This window comes from Idiotropiscis lumnitzeri, chromosome 1 (genome assembly GCF_059441095.1).
Source record: "Idiotropiscis lumnitzeri isolate Australia: NSW breed Sydney's pygmy pipehorse chromosome 1, RoL_Ilum_1.0, whole genome shotgun sequence".
NCBI classification, from domain to species: domain Eukaryota; kingdom Metazoa; phylum Chordata; class Actinopteri; order Syngnathiformes; family Syngnathidae; genus Idiotropiscis; species Idiotropiscis lumnitzeri.
Genome location: NC_142391.1, coordinates 38,987,454 through 39,008,732, shown reverse-complemented (window position 1 = coordinate 39,008,732; position 21,279 = coordinate 38,987,454). Strand labels below are relative to the sequence as shown.

The 21,279-nt window shown below is 38.7% G+C and overlaps 1 protein-coding gene across 5 annotated transcripts in view; it reads right to left on the bottom strand.

Moving 5' to 3' along the window:
* Positions 1-21,279, bottom strand: part of LOC148344583 (leucine-rich repeat transmembrane neuronal protein 4-like) — a 108,813-nt gene that overhangs the window by 38,944 nt on the left and 48,590 nt on the right. For 3 of the 5 annotated variants that reach the window (XM_088300062.1, XM_088300071.1, XM_088300080.1), the window contains one exon: positions 19,894-20,933. In XM_088300062.1, coding sequence (XP_088156188.1) covers positions 20,736-20,933 — 198 coding nt within the window. In that variant the 3' untranslated portion in view covers positions 19,894-20,735. Of the gene's footprint in view, positions 1-4,016; positions 4,085-19,893; positions 20,934-21,279 lie in introns of those variants that run through there. The other 2 variants (XR_015844208.1, XM_088300098.1) reach the window with 2 other exon arrangements.

Below are 21,279 nucleotides of genomic sequence, written 5' to 3'. Positions count from 1 at the left end.
AAACATTGGTGATTTAATGAATTAATGAAACATTTAATTAGTTAATGAGAATTTTAATTAAACATTTCATGGTGTATTTATTTCTTTAATTTTGGCACTTTCAGTCCTCCATAGGTCACAGGCGCAAAGCCGAAATTCTTTTTTGCGGCCCACTTGTCGGTGCTCGCAGCCCAAGGTTGGCCCGCGAGTGGTGTCGCTGCATTGTTGACAATCATTGATCAAGACATTTCAGGTATGAACTTATGGCCGCCCCTATTTGGGTCAAAAATTCACCCTGGCCACACCAATGAAAAAAATTCTGGCTATGCCACTGACTGAATCAAATAATAACCCAAATACGACCGCTCAATGTGAGCTACAATTCCAGAAGCTGATTCATCCACATTCTCGATGAAATCAAGCATTCTGTTTGTGACCCAGCATTTCGGACTGAAGTATTTCACTGCCTTTATCTGTTGCATCGGTCTGTGTGGAGAATGAAAGGGTTTTATCTAATTTCAGGGTCATGAGAACATCACCCACTGCTTCTGGAACATTGACATGTAACCACTACCTTAGTCTTTATTTATTATTTTTATTTAAGCTTGTAGAATGTTTTGATTAGGTTTATATTCACAGTCAGCACTGTTGTGGCTGAGTTTGTGTTTGACTGTGGTACACTTCAGCTGCAGTAGTTGAGAGAAGAGAATGCCATCTGTCTCTCTTCCAACAACAAAGTCAATAATTTACTGTGATAGAATGATCGCTGGCACTGAACACTGAGTACATCCAGAATATAATTTCTTTGGGCATTGAATAATTAATTGGACATTTTTAAGCTATGGAATGTACGTAGGCTATATATTTAAAAAATAATGCAGTTTCTCTTCACATTATGTATATATTATTAGCCGTTAATTAATTGGTATAATTTGTTCTTAAATGGTCATACATAAAATCTACATTTGCTAATACTACTGCATCTGAGATAGATGATCATTCATTCAATTTTAAACCCTCATCTTAAACAATCTAATGACAATAGTCCACTAAAATAAGGTTTGTCTACTCCACACACTGACATCTTATTGTGGCAAAAGCACAACCAGATAGGAATCCGAATGGTAACAATAATGTGTCACACCAGCCCAGGGAAATGATTGAGTCAAGAAACACTGAGGTGTTCTTAGGCGTCTCCTTTGTTGCTCTGTGGATGCATGCTGTCTGATATCAAGCACTCGCTGACACACTTTAGAATCACCTTTATAATCATCTCCACTCATGCATCACATCTGCATTATTTCTGCAAATGTTTTCTCTTTTGCGAACATGGGGGAATATTGGGCACACTGGGCATTTAAAAAGAAAATAAATCCGGGAAATCATGACAGCAGCAGTGAGTTACACCTACGACCGTAGCAGGACTCCTCCATACAGTGTCTCCCCATGACAATTTTAATGGCCTAAATATTTTCCGTGTTTTATTTTACCCTTTATTGTCATCTATTGACCAAATAAGGAACCATTTTGTATTTTTCAGAATGGGTGGCAACCTTAATTAGCCACCTGGCTGTATAATGTCTGCAGCTGTGTTTGGTTGGTTATGGTTACTTTTCCTTAAATGCCTGTTGTTTGGACTCATCAGGGCTATTATAATTTTGGATTTTTCATTTTAGTTTAGTTTTTCTTTTGTTTTGACTTTTTATTTCTTATTCAGTGAGTTTTAATTTGGTTTTACAATAGATTTGTTAGTTTTTATTATTTTTAGTTTAGTTTTTATTAGTTTTAGTTTTTTGTAACGTGGTGTATTCGTCCTGTGTGATTTTTTTTTTTTTAAATGTAACAAAAATTGCTCATTTAAAAACTCCAAAAAAGATATTTGTCAACTTAACAGTAATGCTGATTGACCATTTACAAATAAAACATGACAGTTCACTTAAACTTATTGTGTAATAAGTCCAAGAAAAGTGCATTAATGGTGCTTCTTAAATCAAAATGCAGATGAAACATGCTGTAAATGTTGCTAAACTTATTGGTTATAGTCACCTTTTGCAAAGCTTTTTTTGCGACATTAAAAATTAAATCATTTCAAAAGTTACTCCACTTTTAACCTGACATATCTGTACAACTCAATGGAAAAAAAAAGAAAACTTTTTGAGAAGGTAAATAAAAACAAACAGATTAATGAGTTTGTGTGCACACACAACCATATAACTGGGTATATGGCCTTGTTTACAATTATGTTCCAGTCTTAGCAAAAGAAAAACAATCCCAAAGCATCACCATTTTTCAGGTATGATGTTCTTTAGTGAGGAGCCGTGTTGTGTTTGTGCACGACATAGCTTTACGATGTATGGCCAATAAGTTCAGCCATGTATTCATCAGCCCATTTCCAATGTGTTAGGGAAATTTTTGTGTGGTTGTTAATGGTGGAAATTTGGGGGACATTATTTCTCATGGTATAATTTTACTAATTATAAAAACCTGGCAATTGGTCATGAGTGAGCAGAAGTTTAAAATTACTTTCCATAGTCATCAAAGCACTTTCATATTGAAAGTGCGTATGAGAGAGAGTGCAAGAGAATGAAAGAGCGAGAGAGAGAGTGGCAGTATGGCACCTGAGCTCTGTCTCCATGACGATCCATTTGCTTTTGTCCAAGGCATAATCATAATCAAAATAATCCCAAATAAGGCTCTACGCGTTACGTCACTTAGGACCTCTAGGTGGCTGTACAATTGTCGTAAATCTGGCAGAGCCATGATTTACATTTTAAATGAACACAAAAAGCTTACAAAGACAAAAGTTTTGTGAGCAGACAATGTCGATTTAGTAAGTTAGCATTTTTCCCAAAACATTCTTGTTTTTATTTTATTTTGTTAATGAAAATGTTTCTTTTTAATTTTAGTTTTTGTTATTTTGTTCATATTCATTCACGATAAGAACCTTGGTACTCACACACCGACACATCAGACATGGTGTATGATAGTCTGTTCGCCAGCGAGCTCGCTGGTGGCTAAGTGTGGCATGAAGAAGCCCCACGAAGACTTGGTGGGATATAATCCAGCCACTGGAGGCTTTAAAATGATGATTTTCATTTCAAAACCCACAATGGCAAGTGAATGGAACATCTTGCCTGATAGTACTCTACAATTCTTTTATCACTTCAACCCTGAATATGTGGTGAGCACAATGAAGAGTTCAGGTTAGACCACAAAATGTAGGTCTCATGTTCCAATTGATATGTTTTTTTTCTGCAGTCTCCAGCCAAAACAGACAAATGGTGTCTGTAAGATTGATGCTGGGTAATCCTTTAACTTCCTCTGAGACCAGTCTTCAAGTCTTTCAGTCTGAGCCGGATTAGATGGTGCTAACGGGATTGCCTTGGAAACATGTTATTAATTTTAGGCCTCCAAAGCCGGATAGACACATTTGAAGCTTGATGAGTAAGAAATGCCCACACTGATTTGAAGTCTCCCCCGTTCTAATATACTTAATAGTTATTTCATGGTTGGCAAGTAATTCAATAATATGTGAGAGACTCTCCATGGATACTAGTTCCACGTTTGGATTCACGCTGACATTTTATGTATGTGCAAGTGTCTGTCTGACAATATTAGTGGGGTGTGATATAATCATTCCCTACTATTTCAAGTTGCGCAGATGGATGGCTTTTAATGCCCGGCTCGATACAACGGCTGCTCTTATATGTCAATATTTTTGTCTGTATAAACATCTTTCTGCACTTAACACACCCGTATGTAGCCCAGATTGGTTACTTTGTTTAGCCAAGACACCCATTTACTTGAGAAAAATCTCACAACACAACACCAAACAAAGACGTCACAAAAAGTATGAATGCTGAGTCAATGATGATCGTGTCTCAACTGACTCACAAATTGACTTACTTGGTATGAAATCTGGGCCTATTCAATCGAACACAAAGCTCATATCCTTGCAGAAAACCATAATTTATTGAATAAAGTATCGACATATTGATGGAAGTATCGCAATTGGTAGACACAAATATTTGTAATACCTTATGCCCCAGGTGTCAAACTCAAGGCTCCGATGCCAGGTCTGGCCGGCCACATCATGTTGTGTAGCCTGCGAAAGCAAATCAAGCATCTCAACTTGGATGATGTTTGTTAAAATCTGAACCAAAATTTCAAATTTTCATATGTAACACAAAATGATCTTGATGTATTTCAAGCAAGTTCTTGTTACCAAACTCCTTATGAAAATAACTTAATAGTTCTGAAACTGTAACTACAATGTGACTCATGATCAACATTTGTTTGTTCCCCCTGCCTTAAGTATAGAGATTCAATTAAGTATGGAATTGGAAATAATGTAACATACTTTATTATTTTTTAAGGTATTTCTCTATTTTAGTGATTATACTAGCAAGATAGCAGGTGTAACACTAATGTATGATGATCAGACAACCGCAGTACTAAAAACGATGATGGCTCAGATGAATGCATCATTCATGTCTATATTATATGCCTGGTTACTATTGTCCTGCTGTTTCAATAACATGTGTATTTATATATATATATATATATATATATGCAATACTATACGACTATATTTATGTAGTGCATTTCAAAACAACTGGAGCTGTCACAAACCACTTTATATACAGCATAAAATAAAATAGCAATAATTCCACTCCAAAGACAGTGAAAGCAGTAAAATAACACACAAATGACTGATATTAACACATATACAAGAGACCCTTGGAAACAGCAGAACAGAAAAAAGTCTCATGTTGGGTCGAATGCCAAAGAAAAAAATACTTGTCTTCAAACAAGTTTAAAAGTGGACAGAAAGGGGGCTTGCCTAACATTCAATGGAAGGTCATTCCAGAGAGGACCATCAACAGAAAAGGCCGTATATATATCTATATATATTAACAGAAATTAAAAAAAATGTTTTTACTTGAGACTATTTCAAGCTTAATACCAGCTGTACCAAATATCAATAGATTTAGGATGATTAACTGTTACCATACTACAAATTCTTGGTTTTGATATCCAAACTGAAAAGACAATATGCATGTAGAAAGGCAGGCAATGCCTCCCATCAGGGAGCTGCACAGTGTCCACTGTTCTCCACTGAACAGGTGTCAGCGTTACTTAACCATATTTTGCATATTTAAATACGAGTGTTTCTGCTTTGTTTCCATTCATACATACATTAAAACCCACCACTTGAATGAATATCTTAAATTTCTTTCCCAATTAGTGTTTGTGTACTGTTAGCTGCTAAAGATTGGATCCTTATTTAGTTAGTTTTCACAGAAGTTAGTTTTCCGAAGTTTATCATGTATCTTTTCTTTTAGCAGGTTGTTGGAGCGCTTACACTATTTAAGAGGGTCTGAAGGAACAAGAAAACTGGCACGGGGTGCCTGTTGTATGCGCAGGGGTCTTTTTCATGGCACTGGTGATTTAAAAATGAAGAGCTTGCATTTTTTTCGTTTTTCTCTTTTCACCTTCTGAGATGCTTAGTCTATCCTTTGCAAGAGGCCATTTTAATAACAAAAATCCTACACCTGCTATAAACGCTATAAACTCGATCATACAAGATTTTCAATTCAACCTTCCTTTTATCTCACAAACATGATGGTGGTTCCACCACGACTGAACCTTATTAAAGTTGACTCATTCTCCCTTCAGTGCCCTGTATTTTCCAGCTTTTAGATGAAATATTTGGAAACTGATTGATTCCCAACTTGATCCTGCTCCCTCCACCTGTAGTCAACCGCCTCCATCAAGTTGGCAGAAATGCCGCCAAAGAAATATTGATTTTCGTTCTGCTGGAATGACTTGGAGAAGGGGACATGGACTTTACCCTCAATGTACCACATATAATTCCATCACACCAAAATGGTTTCCTATATTTTCAATTTTACAAGCCAATTCAATTCAAGGGCAGATTATTGAGAAGGAAATGGAACATAGACGAGCTTTGCCCAAGTCAATGAAACACAGACCTTACATTTACAAGATGTGGAAGTACAGAGCAATCCCCTTTAATTCAAATGCTGATTTATTAAAATGCATTCAATGAACACAATACATAAAATACACTGATGAAAGGACAATAAAGGGCTTTCTGATTCTGATTCAGATTTAATTCACTTCATGTATTTATAACTGCTGGATCAATGATGGTTTTTGAGAAAGATTTGTTTCTTCCGACTATAAGGGAGCACCGCGGAGTAAATGCGATTAATATTATAGCGAAATCATTATTAAATGTTAAATAATAGCCATATGTTCTGGTCAAAAGGCTTATGAGAAGAGGCAAGGAGGCTGAACTCAACACAATATATTTATGATTTTTGAATGATAAACTGATGTTCACCTCTATTTACATGTTATTTAAATAGATCATGTTATAATGCTATTTTACTAACCGTCGAAAACAATTCATGCACTTTATATATGATAATATTACAATATCTTCAAATCAGAACGTAGATATTCATTTCAGATGATGAAAACAAAAGAAACAAACAAATTCCATGTGTATTGTGTGCCTTTTATTATATAATGTGGGAAAAATACAGTAGTAAAATTAGGGTGCAACAGGTGAGTTTAATGAACATATATATCTCAAACTTGGAATGATAAAGTTCCACTTTTGGACACTTTAGTTACTAATTTAAAGAATGTCATTCAGATTGGTGCAGAAATATAATTTGATTAGAGTTTTTTTATATTCAAATAGTGCTTTACATATACAAGTAGGTTATAAATTATTAGATAAAGTAGCAATACACCATATGTTGAGGTTATACTGAAAAGACTAAAAACACACTATGTTGCCATGTACAGTGATCACCTGATTTAGCCATTTGAGGAAAATTGCTTTATTGTAATATTTATAAATGATTATATATTATAATAAAGTCAATGAACCAATAAAGCACCCTTTTAACATAGCTCTATTTGATTAAAAAAATCAACTCTCTATTAACTCAAAGAGCCAACCAAAATAATGACAGTTTTAGAAGGTTCTCCTGTTTTCATGCTGAATGGGGCCGAAAAGCCCCACTCCCACATGACAGGGTGTCACAGCTCAACTCTTCGTATCAAAGTCACCTTTAGTGTCACTGCTTCATGGAAAGCTGCCCAATGATGAACCTGCCAGGTATTAAGCATTTTTAATCTCACTTAATCTCCCCCGAGTTTCATCCAGCCTTCCTCTTCCAAGGAGTTAAAACTTTATGATTTATGGTTGTGATTCGCCTCTTCCTTCCCATTACATTTCCTTTGATGTCAGAAAGTTGCATCAAGGTTACCCTGGTGCACATTATCCAGGAGGTTTCCATGGACAGTCAGAATCATGAGCCTAGTACAACAATTATGCCTCCCTTTGTAGAAATCGAAAAAAGGGATCAGAGGACAATTTAAGGGAGAATAATACCATCTTCAGGGGAAACAATTGCAGATTATTTTCCATCTACAGAGACTGTCTCAAAAAGCTTTGCTGGGCTGGACACACTCACATTGATGTGCTTCAGTGCGCTTACATCAGTGACGCGCGGGAAGTCTGAAGGTCGAGTCAAGATTTGTGCTAATAACGCCATACCAGCAAGCTAGCAAGGAACTTCGGCTGGCTACTATTGTGGGATGGGAAGAGGATCCCACATTATCTTTTCGGCTGTCCCATGGGTGCAGACCCGGCCATCAGACGCTCACCTTCAAGCCCCAACTTCTGGCCTGGATCCAGAGGGGCGCCCTGGTCACCCCCGTCCTGGTGAGGGAAAATCGTATCCATTGATTGTATTCATCATTGGGGGTTGGGCACATGTGTTGTTTAATAAATCCTGTGCTTCAGGTCCCTGGGATGAAATTGCTCCACAAGATGAAATGGATGAAATTTACAAAGTTGCTCCTCATATTAAGTCATTCTTTAGCAAAACTGTTTAGAAACTGTCTGACTGTAAACTGTAAACCTTCTGTACGTTGATTATTTAAACAGATGTTTCAGATGATAATTTTACCTGTGATGGCTACATTTATACTACATAAGTCCTAGTGCAACAAACATGAAAACCAGAGAGCTGTTCATGGGTGAAATGGGTGATGGAAAATCTGTTAGGGCTATTGCACAAACATTGATCATAGTTAGTTAGCAACATTCTGGAGAAACAATACAAGTGGGTAAAAGGCTCGACCGAGGAAATCCATAGTAGTTGATGACAGAACCATTTTGAGCTTTGTAAAGAAGTACCTTAAAACAACTGATATTGACATCAGCAACAACCTCCGTGGGCAGAAGTAAATGTCTTGAACATGAACAATATTACTGCTGCTATACTCGAAGATGCAGAGAAACCAGGACCAAGAAGACCATGAAGATCTGGCTGGAATTTGCCCACAAGTATTGGGACAAGCCTATAATCTTGTCCAAAGTTTTTTGGACTGATGAGCGAAAGATGAGCAAGATTATCTCTGAAGCTCAGTCAGGGTAAAGTCATGGTCTGGACTTACATGGCCTCATTGGCGACTAGCCCATCTGAACGTTCATCAGGGGCAAAGTGTTTGGTGTTGGTAATGCTGAAAAATAAAATACATTTTCTCAGATTGCTGTGGTTTATGACCACATTCCAAAAACATGCGTGTTTATTCGAAACTCCATACATATGAATGGTTGTTTGTATTGATGAGCTGTATGTGTCCATTGGCTATTAGCCAACCTGTCAATGGGGTACTCTGTCTCGCTCAGTCAGCTGTTTAAGGCTTCAGTGGCCCATAACTTAAAATTTTGGGGTTTTAAGTAGAACATTTGTGGGCACACACAATCGTAATTCGTATAAGTGTTAACATTTCAACTAATTTTTTACCACATTACCTGTAATATATACTAACGTGTTGAAGTGTGGAGCAAGAGTTTTTCAGCAAAAAAAAAAAAAAAAAAAATGTTCAAAGATAATTAAAAAAAAAAAGGAGCACTGTCTCAAATTTAATGGGGCAAAATGCCACATTTAAGGGGTGGCGGGCAGCCATGAAAAACAGGCATTGTAATTATTTGAATTATTTTTTTAAAAGATACAGATTAAAATGGCCTGGACAAAAATTACGGTCAGTAAAATGTTTGGACTGTAGGTTTGGACTCCTTCCACAGATCAGAGCTCACAAAAGGGTGTTTTTTTTCCTTTTTTTTTTTAGCCTTTTGTTTTTAGTCATTGTCCTTTCGTAAGATATTATGACTCTGGCTATGACAAAGACTTGTGACACTGGGCAGGACATTTCACTGCTGACCTGACCGTCTTGAGATGTGATGGTACATTGCACCAAGTCAAGGCACCCGGTGCCAGATCAAGCAAAGAAGCCCCAGAAAATAATAAAAGATCAAGATGGAGTTCTTTTTTTAATTTTCATTCATTTTGGTAGAAACTGAGAGCTGATGTGACTTGTCAAACTCTCCAGTTTTGCCTCATCTTTCCACAGAACATTCTCACAAAAACTGTGCGGCAAAATTGTCGAGTTATTTCAGTGAGGATTGTTGTATTTCTTTTATTTAATGGAAGGGTACTGACAATTTTCTCCATGTGTGTTTACATCCTGTGAGATCCGTTTGAGAGCCTGTTAGATTTATGTGTTCAGGCTGCCTGTAGGTCAACTGAGTTTCAAATGCAATTGAGAAAGTGGATGTGGTCCTGGAAGGGAGGCACAGCTTGAAATCCTCCTGAAAATGAGTCAAATTGTCAGTTGAAAGGTGACCTCTCCCACACAGGTAACAAGAAAAATACTTTTGAGACAGATGAGTTTTGTACATTCTACATGTATTCCAAATGTTCTCCACTGCAAGTGTGGAATATTATTGAGAGGGAATGCTGCAACATTCCTCTTGAAGACCCAAGAGCTGCTATTTCAGTCGCTGCAGTACATAATTATGATGGATGTGCATAGGTCTCGGTGGCCGTGGAGGCAGAGTCACAGCCTGTCACGTAGCTGTTGAGCTGTTAGTCAGGGCAGACAGACAAATGCACATATTGTGTGGGTGATCTCTGAAGCTGGCAGGTGTGAGAGTGCAGCTTGTGTGGGAACATCTTAATAGATTATACAATGCAACAGACAAAGGATTTTCTTCCTCTGGCTGAGCAGAGTTTTTTTTTTTTTTTTTTAGTTTATCCTTCCCTCTTTTTAGTATGACTTGGCTTATAGGTGAAAATGGATTTTGTGAGCTCCTCCACATTGTCTAGAAGAAGCATTTTTAAGAACCTGAGCAACTTGCATGTTTGTAAAAAGGCTTGAACTTGGCAACCTCATCATAGAATCCCTCAGATGAAGTACAAGCCTTGAAGCCCCGATTATTGCAACATAATGCTCTCTGGCCTTCCTATGTTAAGTATTAAAATGAAGCAGTACAAAATGCTTTAGCGAGACTCCTGACAATGGTTTGATAATTTTACCCCAATAATTAATCAACTTGCATTTTCACCTGCATTTCCACATGAGATGCGATTTGAAGGTTTTGCTACTTATAAAATATTACACGGGTTAGCCCCGTCCTGTCTCGTTGATTTAGTGGTACCGTATGTTCCATCCCTAGTGATCCCAAGAGCCAAAAAGAAGTCAGCTGTCAAGGTTGCATGGTGGTGGACCCAAATGCAGAGAAGCAGTGGAAGCAGAGTGCACTGAACACTATTTATTTACAAAAACACTAGGAGAGTTACTGTGGAAAAACTAAATAAAAAGCATTAACAAAGTTTTGATGATACCAAAACTCAAAAGTAACAACTAAACACACCAGCAAAAGAACCAAAATGTGACAGCAACAATCCGACAACAACTGAAGGAAACCAGGGACTTAATTACAGGCAAACTGACGAGACAACAAGGTGCACCTGGACAGGTCACAAAGGGTTGAAGGAAGCTGATTAGTCAACACAGGGGACCAGGATAATGAGAACAGGTGCATATAAATCCTAACAAGGAAGACAAAAAAAAAGCACATGAAACAAGACCAAATGCAACGTCAACAAAAACGGAATCATGCCATCAGCAGGCCAAGAGCATTTTATATTCGGGCTCCAATCCTCTGAATGCCCTACCCATAGAAATTAGAGCCGCTACATCAGTAAAAACCCGATTTAAGACTGAATTGCATGTTGGCCGCCACTTGTTCTGTTGAGCCTTTCCCTCCTCCCCGGCATTAAGAGGGGGCTTGGTGACGATGACCCAATTGGATTTCGCTAAATGAATTCAGCTCTGACTGATCTGGAGACGATTTGAGGTGGACAACCCACTCAGACTATACTACTATAAAGGTTTCTTCTTCGAAACAATGGGTCAGACCGATTTCACAAACCATTCCACCCCTACTTTTTTTTAAAGGTCGCAAACCAATTTGCATTGCTAGTTCAGCCGATGAATGAAGTTAGATGTCATCGTTGTTGTAAATTCATTTTGTGAGGCGCATAGCATGTGTCGCCATTATATTGTTGCCAATGTCATCGACAAAATAATCCATTCATTCAAATTAATTAACTCACGGATTTGTTCCCACCGTGTTGGTGTTTGGTCACCACTTCACACCAACCAGTGATGCTGACTGGGTTGCCAGGTTGGTGTTAATGAGAGAAAAACCTTTTCTTTTCTTTCTTTCTTGCTTTCCTTCCCCAAAAAAGCAAACTGTGTTAAAATGAAGATTTGAAAGCATAAACAAGATGACTTGTCAAGTCATGTTTTGAAAGTCAGTTAGATGTGAAGTCCCAAGCCAAGTCCCATTCGTGGTAACAAAATGCCTTACTAATTTTTTATTTGAAGTTGGTCCTCTGAAGCAATCATGGCCGCTGATTTGTCTTTATGTTGAGGCTGGATTGAACAAAAGCGCAATGACAGACTTGAACTTGAGCGCAATTTTCAGATTCCGGTGCTTATGCGCGCTGGCTCATGGTTTATGTGCACTCCTGTTAATAATCCAAGGTTTCTCATCATATACAGTTGTTTTTAGAGAGAAATAAAAATTCCAATACATTAAAATTTCTCCCCCAACTTCCATGTATTGAAGATTTATCCGCATTTTTGGGAGAATTTTGGGGTTTTGATTGTTTGTAATTTTTCCCAATGGATTTCAATGGGTGTCAATTAGACACACATTTTGGCCATTTATAGACCGGGCCGCTCCCAATCCCTCGAGAAAAGTGGTGATCTACTCTACAGTAAATAAGTTGCTTAAATGGGGTGGAAAGATTGGTCCATCTTCTCATCGGATCGTTGATCGGTTATAAAAAACTCGCTGATCAGTGATCAGCTCCAAAATCCTGATCGTGTGAAGCCTGTATTGAACCAAACATGCATGCGGAAGACACGGGGAGGACATGCAAATTCCACACAGAAAAGCCTGATGTTAGACTCAGAAGGTTTGACAGGGCAGCAGACATGCTGACTATACTCCTCCACCATGTTCCCTTACATGATCATCCATCATTCCACCTACCCATTTTCTTTACCGCTTACCTTCAATTGGGTGTGGGTGAGCTGGATCCCTTCCAAGCTGTATTTGAGCAGGAGACAGGATACTCCCTGGACTAATCACGCTTCTGTCTCACAGCAAAAAAAAATTTTTTGTTGGCATCATACTGGTTTGCGTTGAGTTCGCATGTTCTCCCCTGTGCTTGCGACAAATATCAAGAATCTGACACCGAAATGTGATCAAGAACATGCACACTCAACTCACAATCAATATATTTTTTTTCCACATTTTACTCATCTCTCATTTTACTGGCAACAACTGATTTCAAATCAGCAATAATGTGTCTGGTGTATGCGTCATGTCTGCATGCGTGAAAGTACATGTTTGGCTTTGCCAGATGGAATACATCCGTATGTTGGCACCATGTGCCATCAGACAGATTCCTACTCTACAGCATTGCGTTGGATATTTGTAGTTGATGTGAAGTAAACTATTTAATAAATCAGTTTTTACAGCCGTACACACACTGCCCCTGGGCCTTACAAACAAGCAACCCACTCCAGCAAAGACAGATGAGAAAACAAACATTTAGCAGTCTTAAAGGACAACTAATATGTGCACAGTGCTTTCGGAGCCAGGCTGGCGCTGAAGAAAACTGCAATTAAAAGAACAATCCTTTAAAATAAATTAATTGCATGGCTCATGTCAGCACAGCTGAGTCGTTGTTTAGCAATAGAGTAATTAAGTGACCAAATAATTAAAATGGCATCGAAGTACAATGAGGCAAAACATGATCATGCACAATGTAATTGAAGAGCAAATTACACCTTTCATCATGGAAAAATATGTAAAAGCCTTATCATATTTATGCAAATTTTATCTTTGCATTTTATAGCTTTATTTTATTTGCTGTTTGTGCAGGCCTGCATTGGCTACAAGACAATAAAATGTTCAATTTTCAGCTTTGAATGCACTGTGAAAATGTTTTTTTGTATTTATTGTTTTTTTAACTATAATATTGCTAAATGGACCCAGTTGAAATGGGCAAAAATACTACTAATAATAGTAATATAACATATAAGTAGTAATAACTGTAAATAGTAATATTGATCCCAGAGGTATTAGTGGGAGTGCGCTTTGGCGTGGGTGTACTGTATTCCCCCCCCGCCAAAAAAAAAAACCTACACACAAAAATAACTAAGCATCACCAGATTCTGTTCTAATAGTGGCATCCCCTTTTAATCCTTTGGGTTTTTAATCCAATCATGATTTAATGTACATACTGACTGATTAAATTTAATCAAGGCGAGACCTCTATTTAGGTTCTTGATTGGATCTCACATGATGGATTCCCCAACACATGCAAAAGTGTTTTTTGCTTTTTTTTAAGGAATTTCTTACACATGTGAATCCACCCAACAATCCCCCTTTTTAGGCCTCCCAGGACCAAGATGCAAGATGACATACGTTCACCATAGATAGAAAACCATCCAAACTTTAATTCATGAGTCACATTGTCTCTTTGTCTGGTACATCTAGTGTTCATATCGACATTGCTGGATAATAGGTCTGTTTCTCTTTTGATTCCCATTAATGGTGCTTATGTTGACTTAATTGAGCTCATCTCCCAGGATACGACACAAGAGGCTGTAACATTAGCCATCTCTTGCATGCTGCTCATTGGGATGCAAGGACGGTGCTGTCAGAGTAAACTGCGCCTTGGCAGAGATGTGCTGGGGCTGCCACTGCAGGGACATGACAGCAAGTCTCCACCCCTCCCTACCTACTCATGGCACATGCTCCTCAGGGCACACAGCCACACCTGTGTATTCAGCTTTCAGCTGAAAGATTCCAAAGGCAAATTCACTCGTTCCCACTGTGCTATGTCGGTGGGAGTTTGTGGTCAGGTGTGGGACGTTAGTGCTGCTACGTCAACATCCATCATTCAATGGAGATGCTTCATAGAGGGCCAGAGGGGAGTCACTCTCGCTCAGTGCGTGTGAGAAGCCAATCAGGTCATTTCCTTCACATGTCCTGCACAGAATCAGAGCAGAGCCACATTGTCATCTTATTTGCCATTTGAAGACATGAAAACATGCCGTCATCTCAGCGGATTGTGATGTCTTTCAAGATTACTAGTTCAAATTTGGATAAAACGTTCAATCACTGACTAATATATATAGTGTGGGATGGAACGCGGGATTAAATGTCACCTGCTCGCTGTTGACAATAACTTGCAGCTACGTATAATGACAGATTGGAGAGAGCTTTACTCAGCTTCTGTCATTCTGCTCCTCAGCTCAGCATGATATGGCTTTCATTGTCAACTTGCAATTCGCCCAGCAACTGCCGGCGCTCTGACTTCACCGTGTCTCATGCAGACCTTTTCTTAGATCTCTCTGGATTGCCTAGCAACCTTTTTCCTCTGTTCAAATACCTGCCCAAGAACTGCAAAGGATGGGGTATATCGTTTAATTGTTTTTATTGTTTGAATTTGAATATAACAAAGCTAAGTATTTTTTTTTAAAAGAAATTGTAACATGATGAGACTATATTCTTGAGAGACATCAAGGGGGATTTGTAGGGTGTTTTCACATCATAGCGTAATTAATATGGATGAGATTCTGAAGTGGGTGCTTGTCCCTTCACCTACATGCACTATTGTAAACAGTTACAGAACCTTTCCTTGACTATGTCTCAATCTATCATACTTGCCATCAACTCAACTAGGAATGTGTCACTTGGATAGGCAGATTTATGAAGATGGCCTATTACCTTCAGTTCTTACTCGCCTAGAGAGCCGAGACAGCAGGCTGAAACTGCTGCAGCTATGGCCAAGACGCAGACTCTAATGACTTTTCCTAATGCTCATCGAAAGGAAACAATGCTTGCCTTGTTGCACTATTACCAAATGGGCATCATTAATCCTTTTTTTTTAGTGCGTCGACATGCCTTTTCTCTTGTATACTCTCTGTTCTGGACAAGAAATCTGTGGATGAAAGGAAAATTGTTTGTTTATTCCGTTAGAGTGATAAAGTGTGAATGATTGTCTTTAAATGTGTTTGATTGGATTCTGCTTAACCGGGAGGCCAGTGCATGATTCCATCGTGTTACAGGGATAGGTGTCACTCTGTATTAGGGAACAGCATCTTTCCATCGCGCGTTCAATTTCAGAAGTAGATTGTGAAAGACAAGGTAAATTTTTCAAATTAATCGATACACTTAGTTTATGAAGTCCTTATAAGGTTCACCATCTGCCAGTTATTTTTAGCTTACCTTAGAAAACATCCAACCTACTGAAAAGCAATAATTTTACATGATCCAAAATTGTGAATTAATTGCTCACAAAATATATTAGCAAGCTATCCTTTCATATTTTCATTGCAAGTCAAAATGCGAATGGTTGTCACTTGCATGCTAATTGGGCATTCTGGGGGTGTACATTTATCGACCTTTTGAGGACAGTCTATCTCTATAGCTGCATCTAATGAGACAAACAGAGCACTGATTCATTGGCACAATTAAAACAGTGACACCGCTTTGATCCTGAAAGGCATCAAGAAATAGGTCAGCTGCCTTTCGAGTGATCTGAGAGACAGTTTAGAAATATCGTATAGTTGGGACAGTGAGATGCTAAAGGTGAATCTCGGGGGAAATAATGTAAAACAACTTTCATAGCTCTCTTGTATTCCAGCTTTCGCATCACAACCCTGTAGTAAGAACCCGATTTTGATTCTAAACCGAAATATCAGTTTCACAATGCCATAACTTGTGTGTGAATGGTTGTTTTTAATGCTTGTGCTCTGTGACAGAATGCCAACTAGTCAAAGTCTGCCTTGATGATGCCGACGTCAGCTGGGAAAGGTTTCATCTCCCAGCAAGCCTGAAAAGAAGAAGCAGTATAGAAGATATGTGTTACACGCACACGCACACACTTGAAAAAAAGTTTAGTTAGCTTTATGCATGTCTCAACATTACTTTTGGCAGAGACAATGAAAGGCATCCTTAGAAATGTATTGGTCTATTTGTGGATCAAACACGTTGTGAATTTTCCCATTCAGATCCTTGTTAGAGAATGTGTCCCAGAAGAAATGCAAAAACATAAAACAGTGATACATACGAATTCAAAAGTTTAGGGATGGTCAAATTAAAGGGACAGTGTATATAATTTAGTGCCTTCTAGTGGTGAACTAACAGAATGCAAAGGCGAAGTTCAAAGCTTGTGCATTTTGAAGCGTCCGCACTATGGTGCCTCGGAGAGACCACACTTCGTAAGCCTCACATCAATTTCTTCAGCAGAAGTGGCAAGCAAACTCATCACAAACGACTTCTAGTATTCCCTCAGTGACAAAGTAAGTGCGTTGCATTTGCTGCACATGCTGTTGTTATTGATCCAGCAAATTTGTGATAGGGTGTCCATAGCAGAAAGCTGTACGGTGAGGTGCCACCTATGATTATGAAAAAAATAAATAGCGTTATTTGCATTGTATTGTACAAAGCCTCTAAAGAGATGTAGGGGAAAAAAATATGTTCCTCGACCTAACCACAAACTTTCTCGTCCAAACTGCTTTGAACGAGAAAACATCCATGTTTGGACAAGAAATGAGAATATTAAGACAAGAAAGTTTCTCGTCCTAATGAGAAACGTCGTTACCAGCGAGCACTACCTCATTTACCTGCATGAGCTTGGTTTCAGCGAACGGTAGTCTATTTTCAACCTGCTTCCAGTGCAGTGAGACAATGGCAGCAAATGAGGACTTGCACTCTTTCCTCAAAACAAGGACTATGCCAAATAGTCTCATCACCGCTGACTTCAAAATTTGTTTTAAATATCTGTCAGACACAAAATAATGGTGACAACAGCAATGTTGTTGCAATAAAGTCCCAGGTAACAATGTACCCTAACTAGGTCCTGTCATTTTCAGACAGAAACACAAACATAAGTGTATCTTCAGCGTCTCCCATGAATGCATACTACTTTCTTATCCTAATCAGAAAGTTTCCTCATTAGGACGAGAACGTTTCTGGTTTCTCGTTCGGACGAGAACGTTTCTCGTTAGGATAAGAAACATATTTATTTTTTTTTCCCCATGTCACTTCGTGGCTCCATATTACTGAAATTGATAGTGGCTTTTAAAAAATGAATGAACTCCCAAAAAAATATCAAAACATAATTCACACTGTCCCTTTAAGCCAGACATGGGCAAACTACGGCCCGGGGGCCACATGCGGCCCGTTAAATGTTTTAATCAGGCCTGGGGAACTTGAAAAAATGAAATAAATAAACCTTGTTCATGTTCTATTTTGCCTGTAATTCTAATGTGTCCCCACTAGGAAGCGCTCTCTAAGAGAGATATTTTGTTGTAATGCGTTTGTTCATTTTCATTTAAAATTAAAGTATATATTTTCTCTATATGCTCAATGTATTTTTTGAGGTTACTAAAACACTCCATTCATGCGCTGCTGGTCCGGCCCCTCTGTCAAATTTTAGAACCCATTGTGGCCCACGAAACAAAAAGTTTGCCCACCTCTGCTTTAAGATAACCTGTAAAGGTTATGTTGTGTTTTAGGTTTATCCTGCAATTTAACATATGAGGTATGCCGATGTCAGTCCTATTCAAGATATGGAGTCTACAAATGATTCAAATACAGTATTTATCGTCTGGTCCCGGTACTGTGCAGAAATGTGCTTTTATGAGTCATAGAATTGCAGAGTACTCTCTTGATGACATCCCAAATTCTACGGAAATTAGCTCATTAGATGAAATCAATGGACCACGATGAGAATACTTTCCTTATATTTTAGACTGTTTACAATGTCTGGCTCAGTTTGACAGCTCCACTGAGGAAGAAAATAGTTTGTGTCTGCTTCAAAAGAATATGCCAAACTTAAGAGCAAAATAGGACCAATATGGATAAAATGTCAAGTTAATAAACAATATAAACAAGAATAAAATATCTCAATCCGTGACACTTTCATTTTCAAGCCTGTGAAAGAAGTGGACATAAGCAACACTCCATCAGCCTGCTTAAGGGTCGTTGCAGTTTATTCCTTTAAACAGCTTAAGGTTCATAGTTTGACAGTTATGGGCAACAGCATCTCTTGATCACCTGTAAAATCACTTCTCAACATCACCTAGTTTCGGCAAATTCCAGACCGAAAATATCTTGTTTATGAGTCACAGAGATGATTAAAAATGAGCTGTGGGAGATGATTACGTCTCATTTTGTGGTTAAAAGTCAGAATGGCTCCAGAAGCGCTTATTGACTGAAGTATCATGAGTCACCAGCCATTCTGCATAAATGCGTTTAAACACATAAGTCTCAATGCAGCATCTGCTGCTTCTCGCTGTCCTCAATTTCTCAGCCAACACTATTCTGAACACTCGAAGTGAGTGCACCATGCAATCTATCAGTGTCGTTAAACTGTTCAAACCGCTGTGTACGGCTATAGCTCTGGCCTCCGAGCTCTAAATCGTCAAGCAGCATGATTCTATCATGTATCAGACCACTTTAGCCATTAGCAGATATGGTTCGGTGGCCCATTTGTGGTTTTATTTCGAACAGCGAGACATTGGTTTGCATTTGAACATGATGAATGAAGGCATGGAAATTATGTTTTAGGTTTTAACAAATGGCATGTGAAGAGAAGGAAAAATCCTGGAGTTGTTATTCGACAGAGACTCACTATTTTACATGGGAACATTCCACTCTGGAAACTCATTAGGTCCTTAGAAACACAGATCGTCAAAAGTTAACATTTATTGGCAAATAAATGATTGAACCTTTAGAATGTAAATTGAGAAGTGGGATGTAATGCATTGCTTAGCCAATGAGCTGCAGCATGCTAACGAGTGCAGCTCCTGTTGCAGCAGTAAATCACGTTCTGTGCACTCCAATATCTTGATCTTGTGTTTGTCGAAAGGCTAAATAAAATCACATGACCCTCCTAATTCCTTATAAGCACAGTATCAATCTCAACCAAAAACTACTTACACATGGAAGAGCCCATTGCTTGGCAAACTCAGAGTGTCGGGTTATTGCTAGGACAAAAAAAATAAAATAATCCAATCGCAATTATTATTATTGTTTTATTAAGCCTTACCATTGCATCTCACTGGGTCACATTACACAATAGATTCACATCTGCTGTTTGTTTGTGTCAACCTTTGCAAACTGAGAGATTTTTGTGCCCTCACCGACCACAACATTAGGCACACTTGCATAAACATTTTGATAAATCGTCTCTCTGAAAATGTCAATTAAAAAGGGGCATCACATTTTTGAAGCGTCTCTTGTATTTCGTCTCATCAGATGGTGCAGCTGTACCTAATGCTGTGGCCACCCAGTGTCACGTAAACTTGTAGAAGCCGAACGGGTGCCTTTAAATGTTCAGCGCCACTCTTTAGTCTCAATCATCTTTGCAACAGTCCAAATTGAAGACTGTTTGAGTTAATGTCACTGATCGTAATGGTTTATTTTCCATATAATATGTAACATCCTGTAAAAAGTTCACGCATGTAGATATGTGAGCACACGATAAGAGCACATCTGGGCAGGAAAAATAAATTTCATAGAGGAATTCATGAAATGGATGATGAAAAGCTGGCTCAATATCTGAGTGTTCAAGTGAGACAAAGTCTGTACTTTTTTTTTTTTATATATGCTTATGTCTCGGTGCAGTTAATTTTAATGCAATGGTCTTCCCAAAACATTAAGAAAATCAAAAGTCCTTACACTATTTTCCGGCACAGTGTGTAGCTGTACATGTAGCATTTTTGTGTCTGCTCTTTTACTTCTATATTTACTTGAGTGGTTAGTTCAGTGCAAAAGAAAATTCTACAGGGACATTGGACTGGCAATAATCATGATCATAATATCTGAACAAAAAAAGCAGCGGAAAACTTGGAATTGGCAGTTCTTTCGTCCGTTTACCTGCTCCGGTTCTAGCCTTTTCCATTGGCTTATTTTACCTGACACAGCAGAGTTACCCAGACGAGGAGAAGTGACGGAAACACAGAACGCTTAATAGGATTAACAAATCATCAAAGTATTACCTCCAATACTCCTCAACAAGCAGAGCGGAACATTGAAAGTCAAGCTGCTGTTCAGCCTCCTTGACTAATTGAGGATATTGAGGCTCCGATGGGTCAGAAGCTCATCAATCAATACGACTGCACATCTTATACTGTACTTCCATGGAGAAATATTTCCTGGGTGCTGAATGCTCTGCAGAAGATTGAGTGTCTCTCTTGCTTCTTCGCCCTCCCCGTTTCCCTTCAACACAGTCTGTGTTTTGTTTGAGAAGTCTGTTGATTATTTAAAAGTGTGTGCTGCTCACTGGTGGAGGGAATCGGTATGGGGGAAGGACGTTCATTGGACCCCGCCGGTACCTTCTTGACCTCAGATCATCCATCTCCTGAATGTGGGGCTCCAGGTTGACGTGCAGGTGAGCATGGCAGTAGTCCAGCACTGACGGCTCACAACTGTACGTCAGGGCTCTCAACTCCAGCGGAATCTAGAAGAGCCGAGAAAGCACAGAAAAAAGGAGAGTGGCACACACATGAGCTCTCTAAATCAGTCGGAAAGCCGCCGCTCCAAGAATATTTGAAAGTGACTTAATTTGCTCATGGCACTGCACAGTCATTAATGCAGTCTTGGCTGGTGATATGGAGCACGCCCCAAGACCTGAAATATGTGCTGCTCAAACACCAACTTTCAACTCCAATGATTTATATGCAAGATGAAAGCCTTGAGCAAGAGTGCACACATACTTTCTGCCCTCTTTTAAATGGAATCAAGGCTCCATTTAGAGGCGAGTGCTTATTATATTGCCACTTAGCTGATTCCTTCACAAGAGGGTA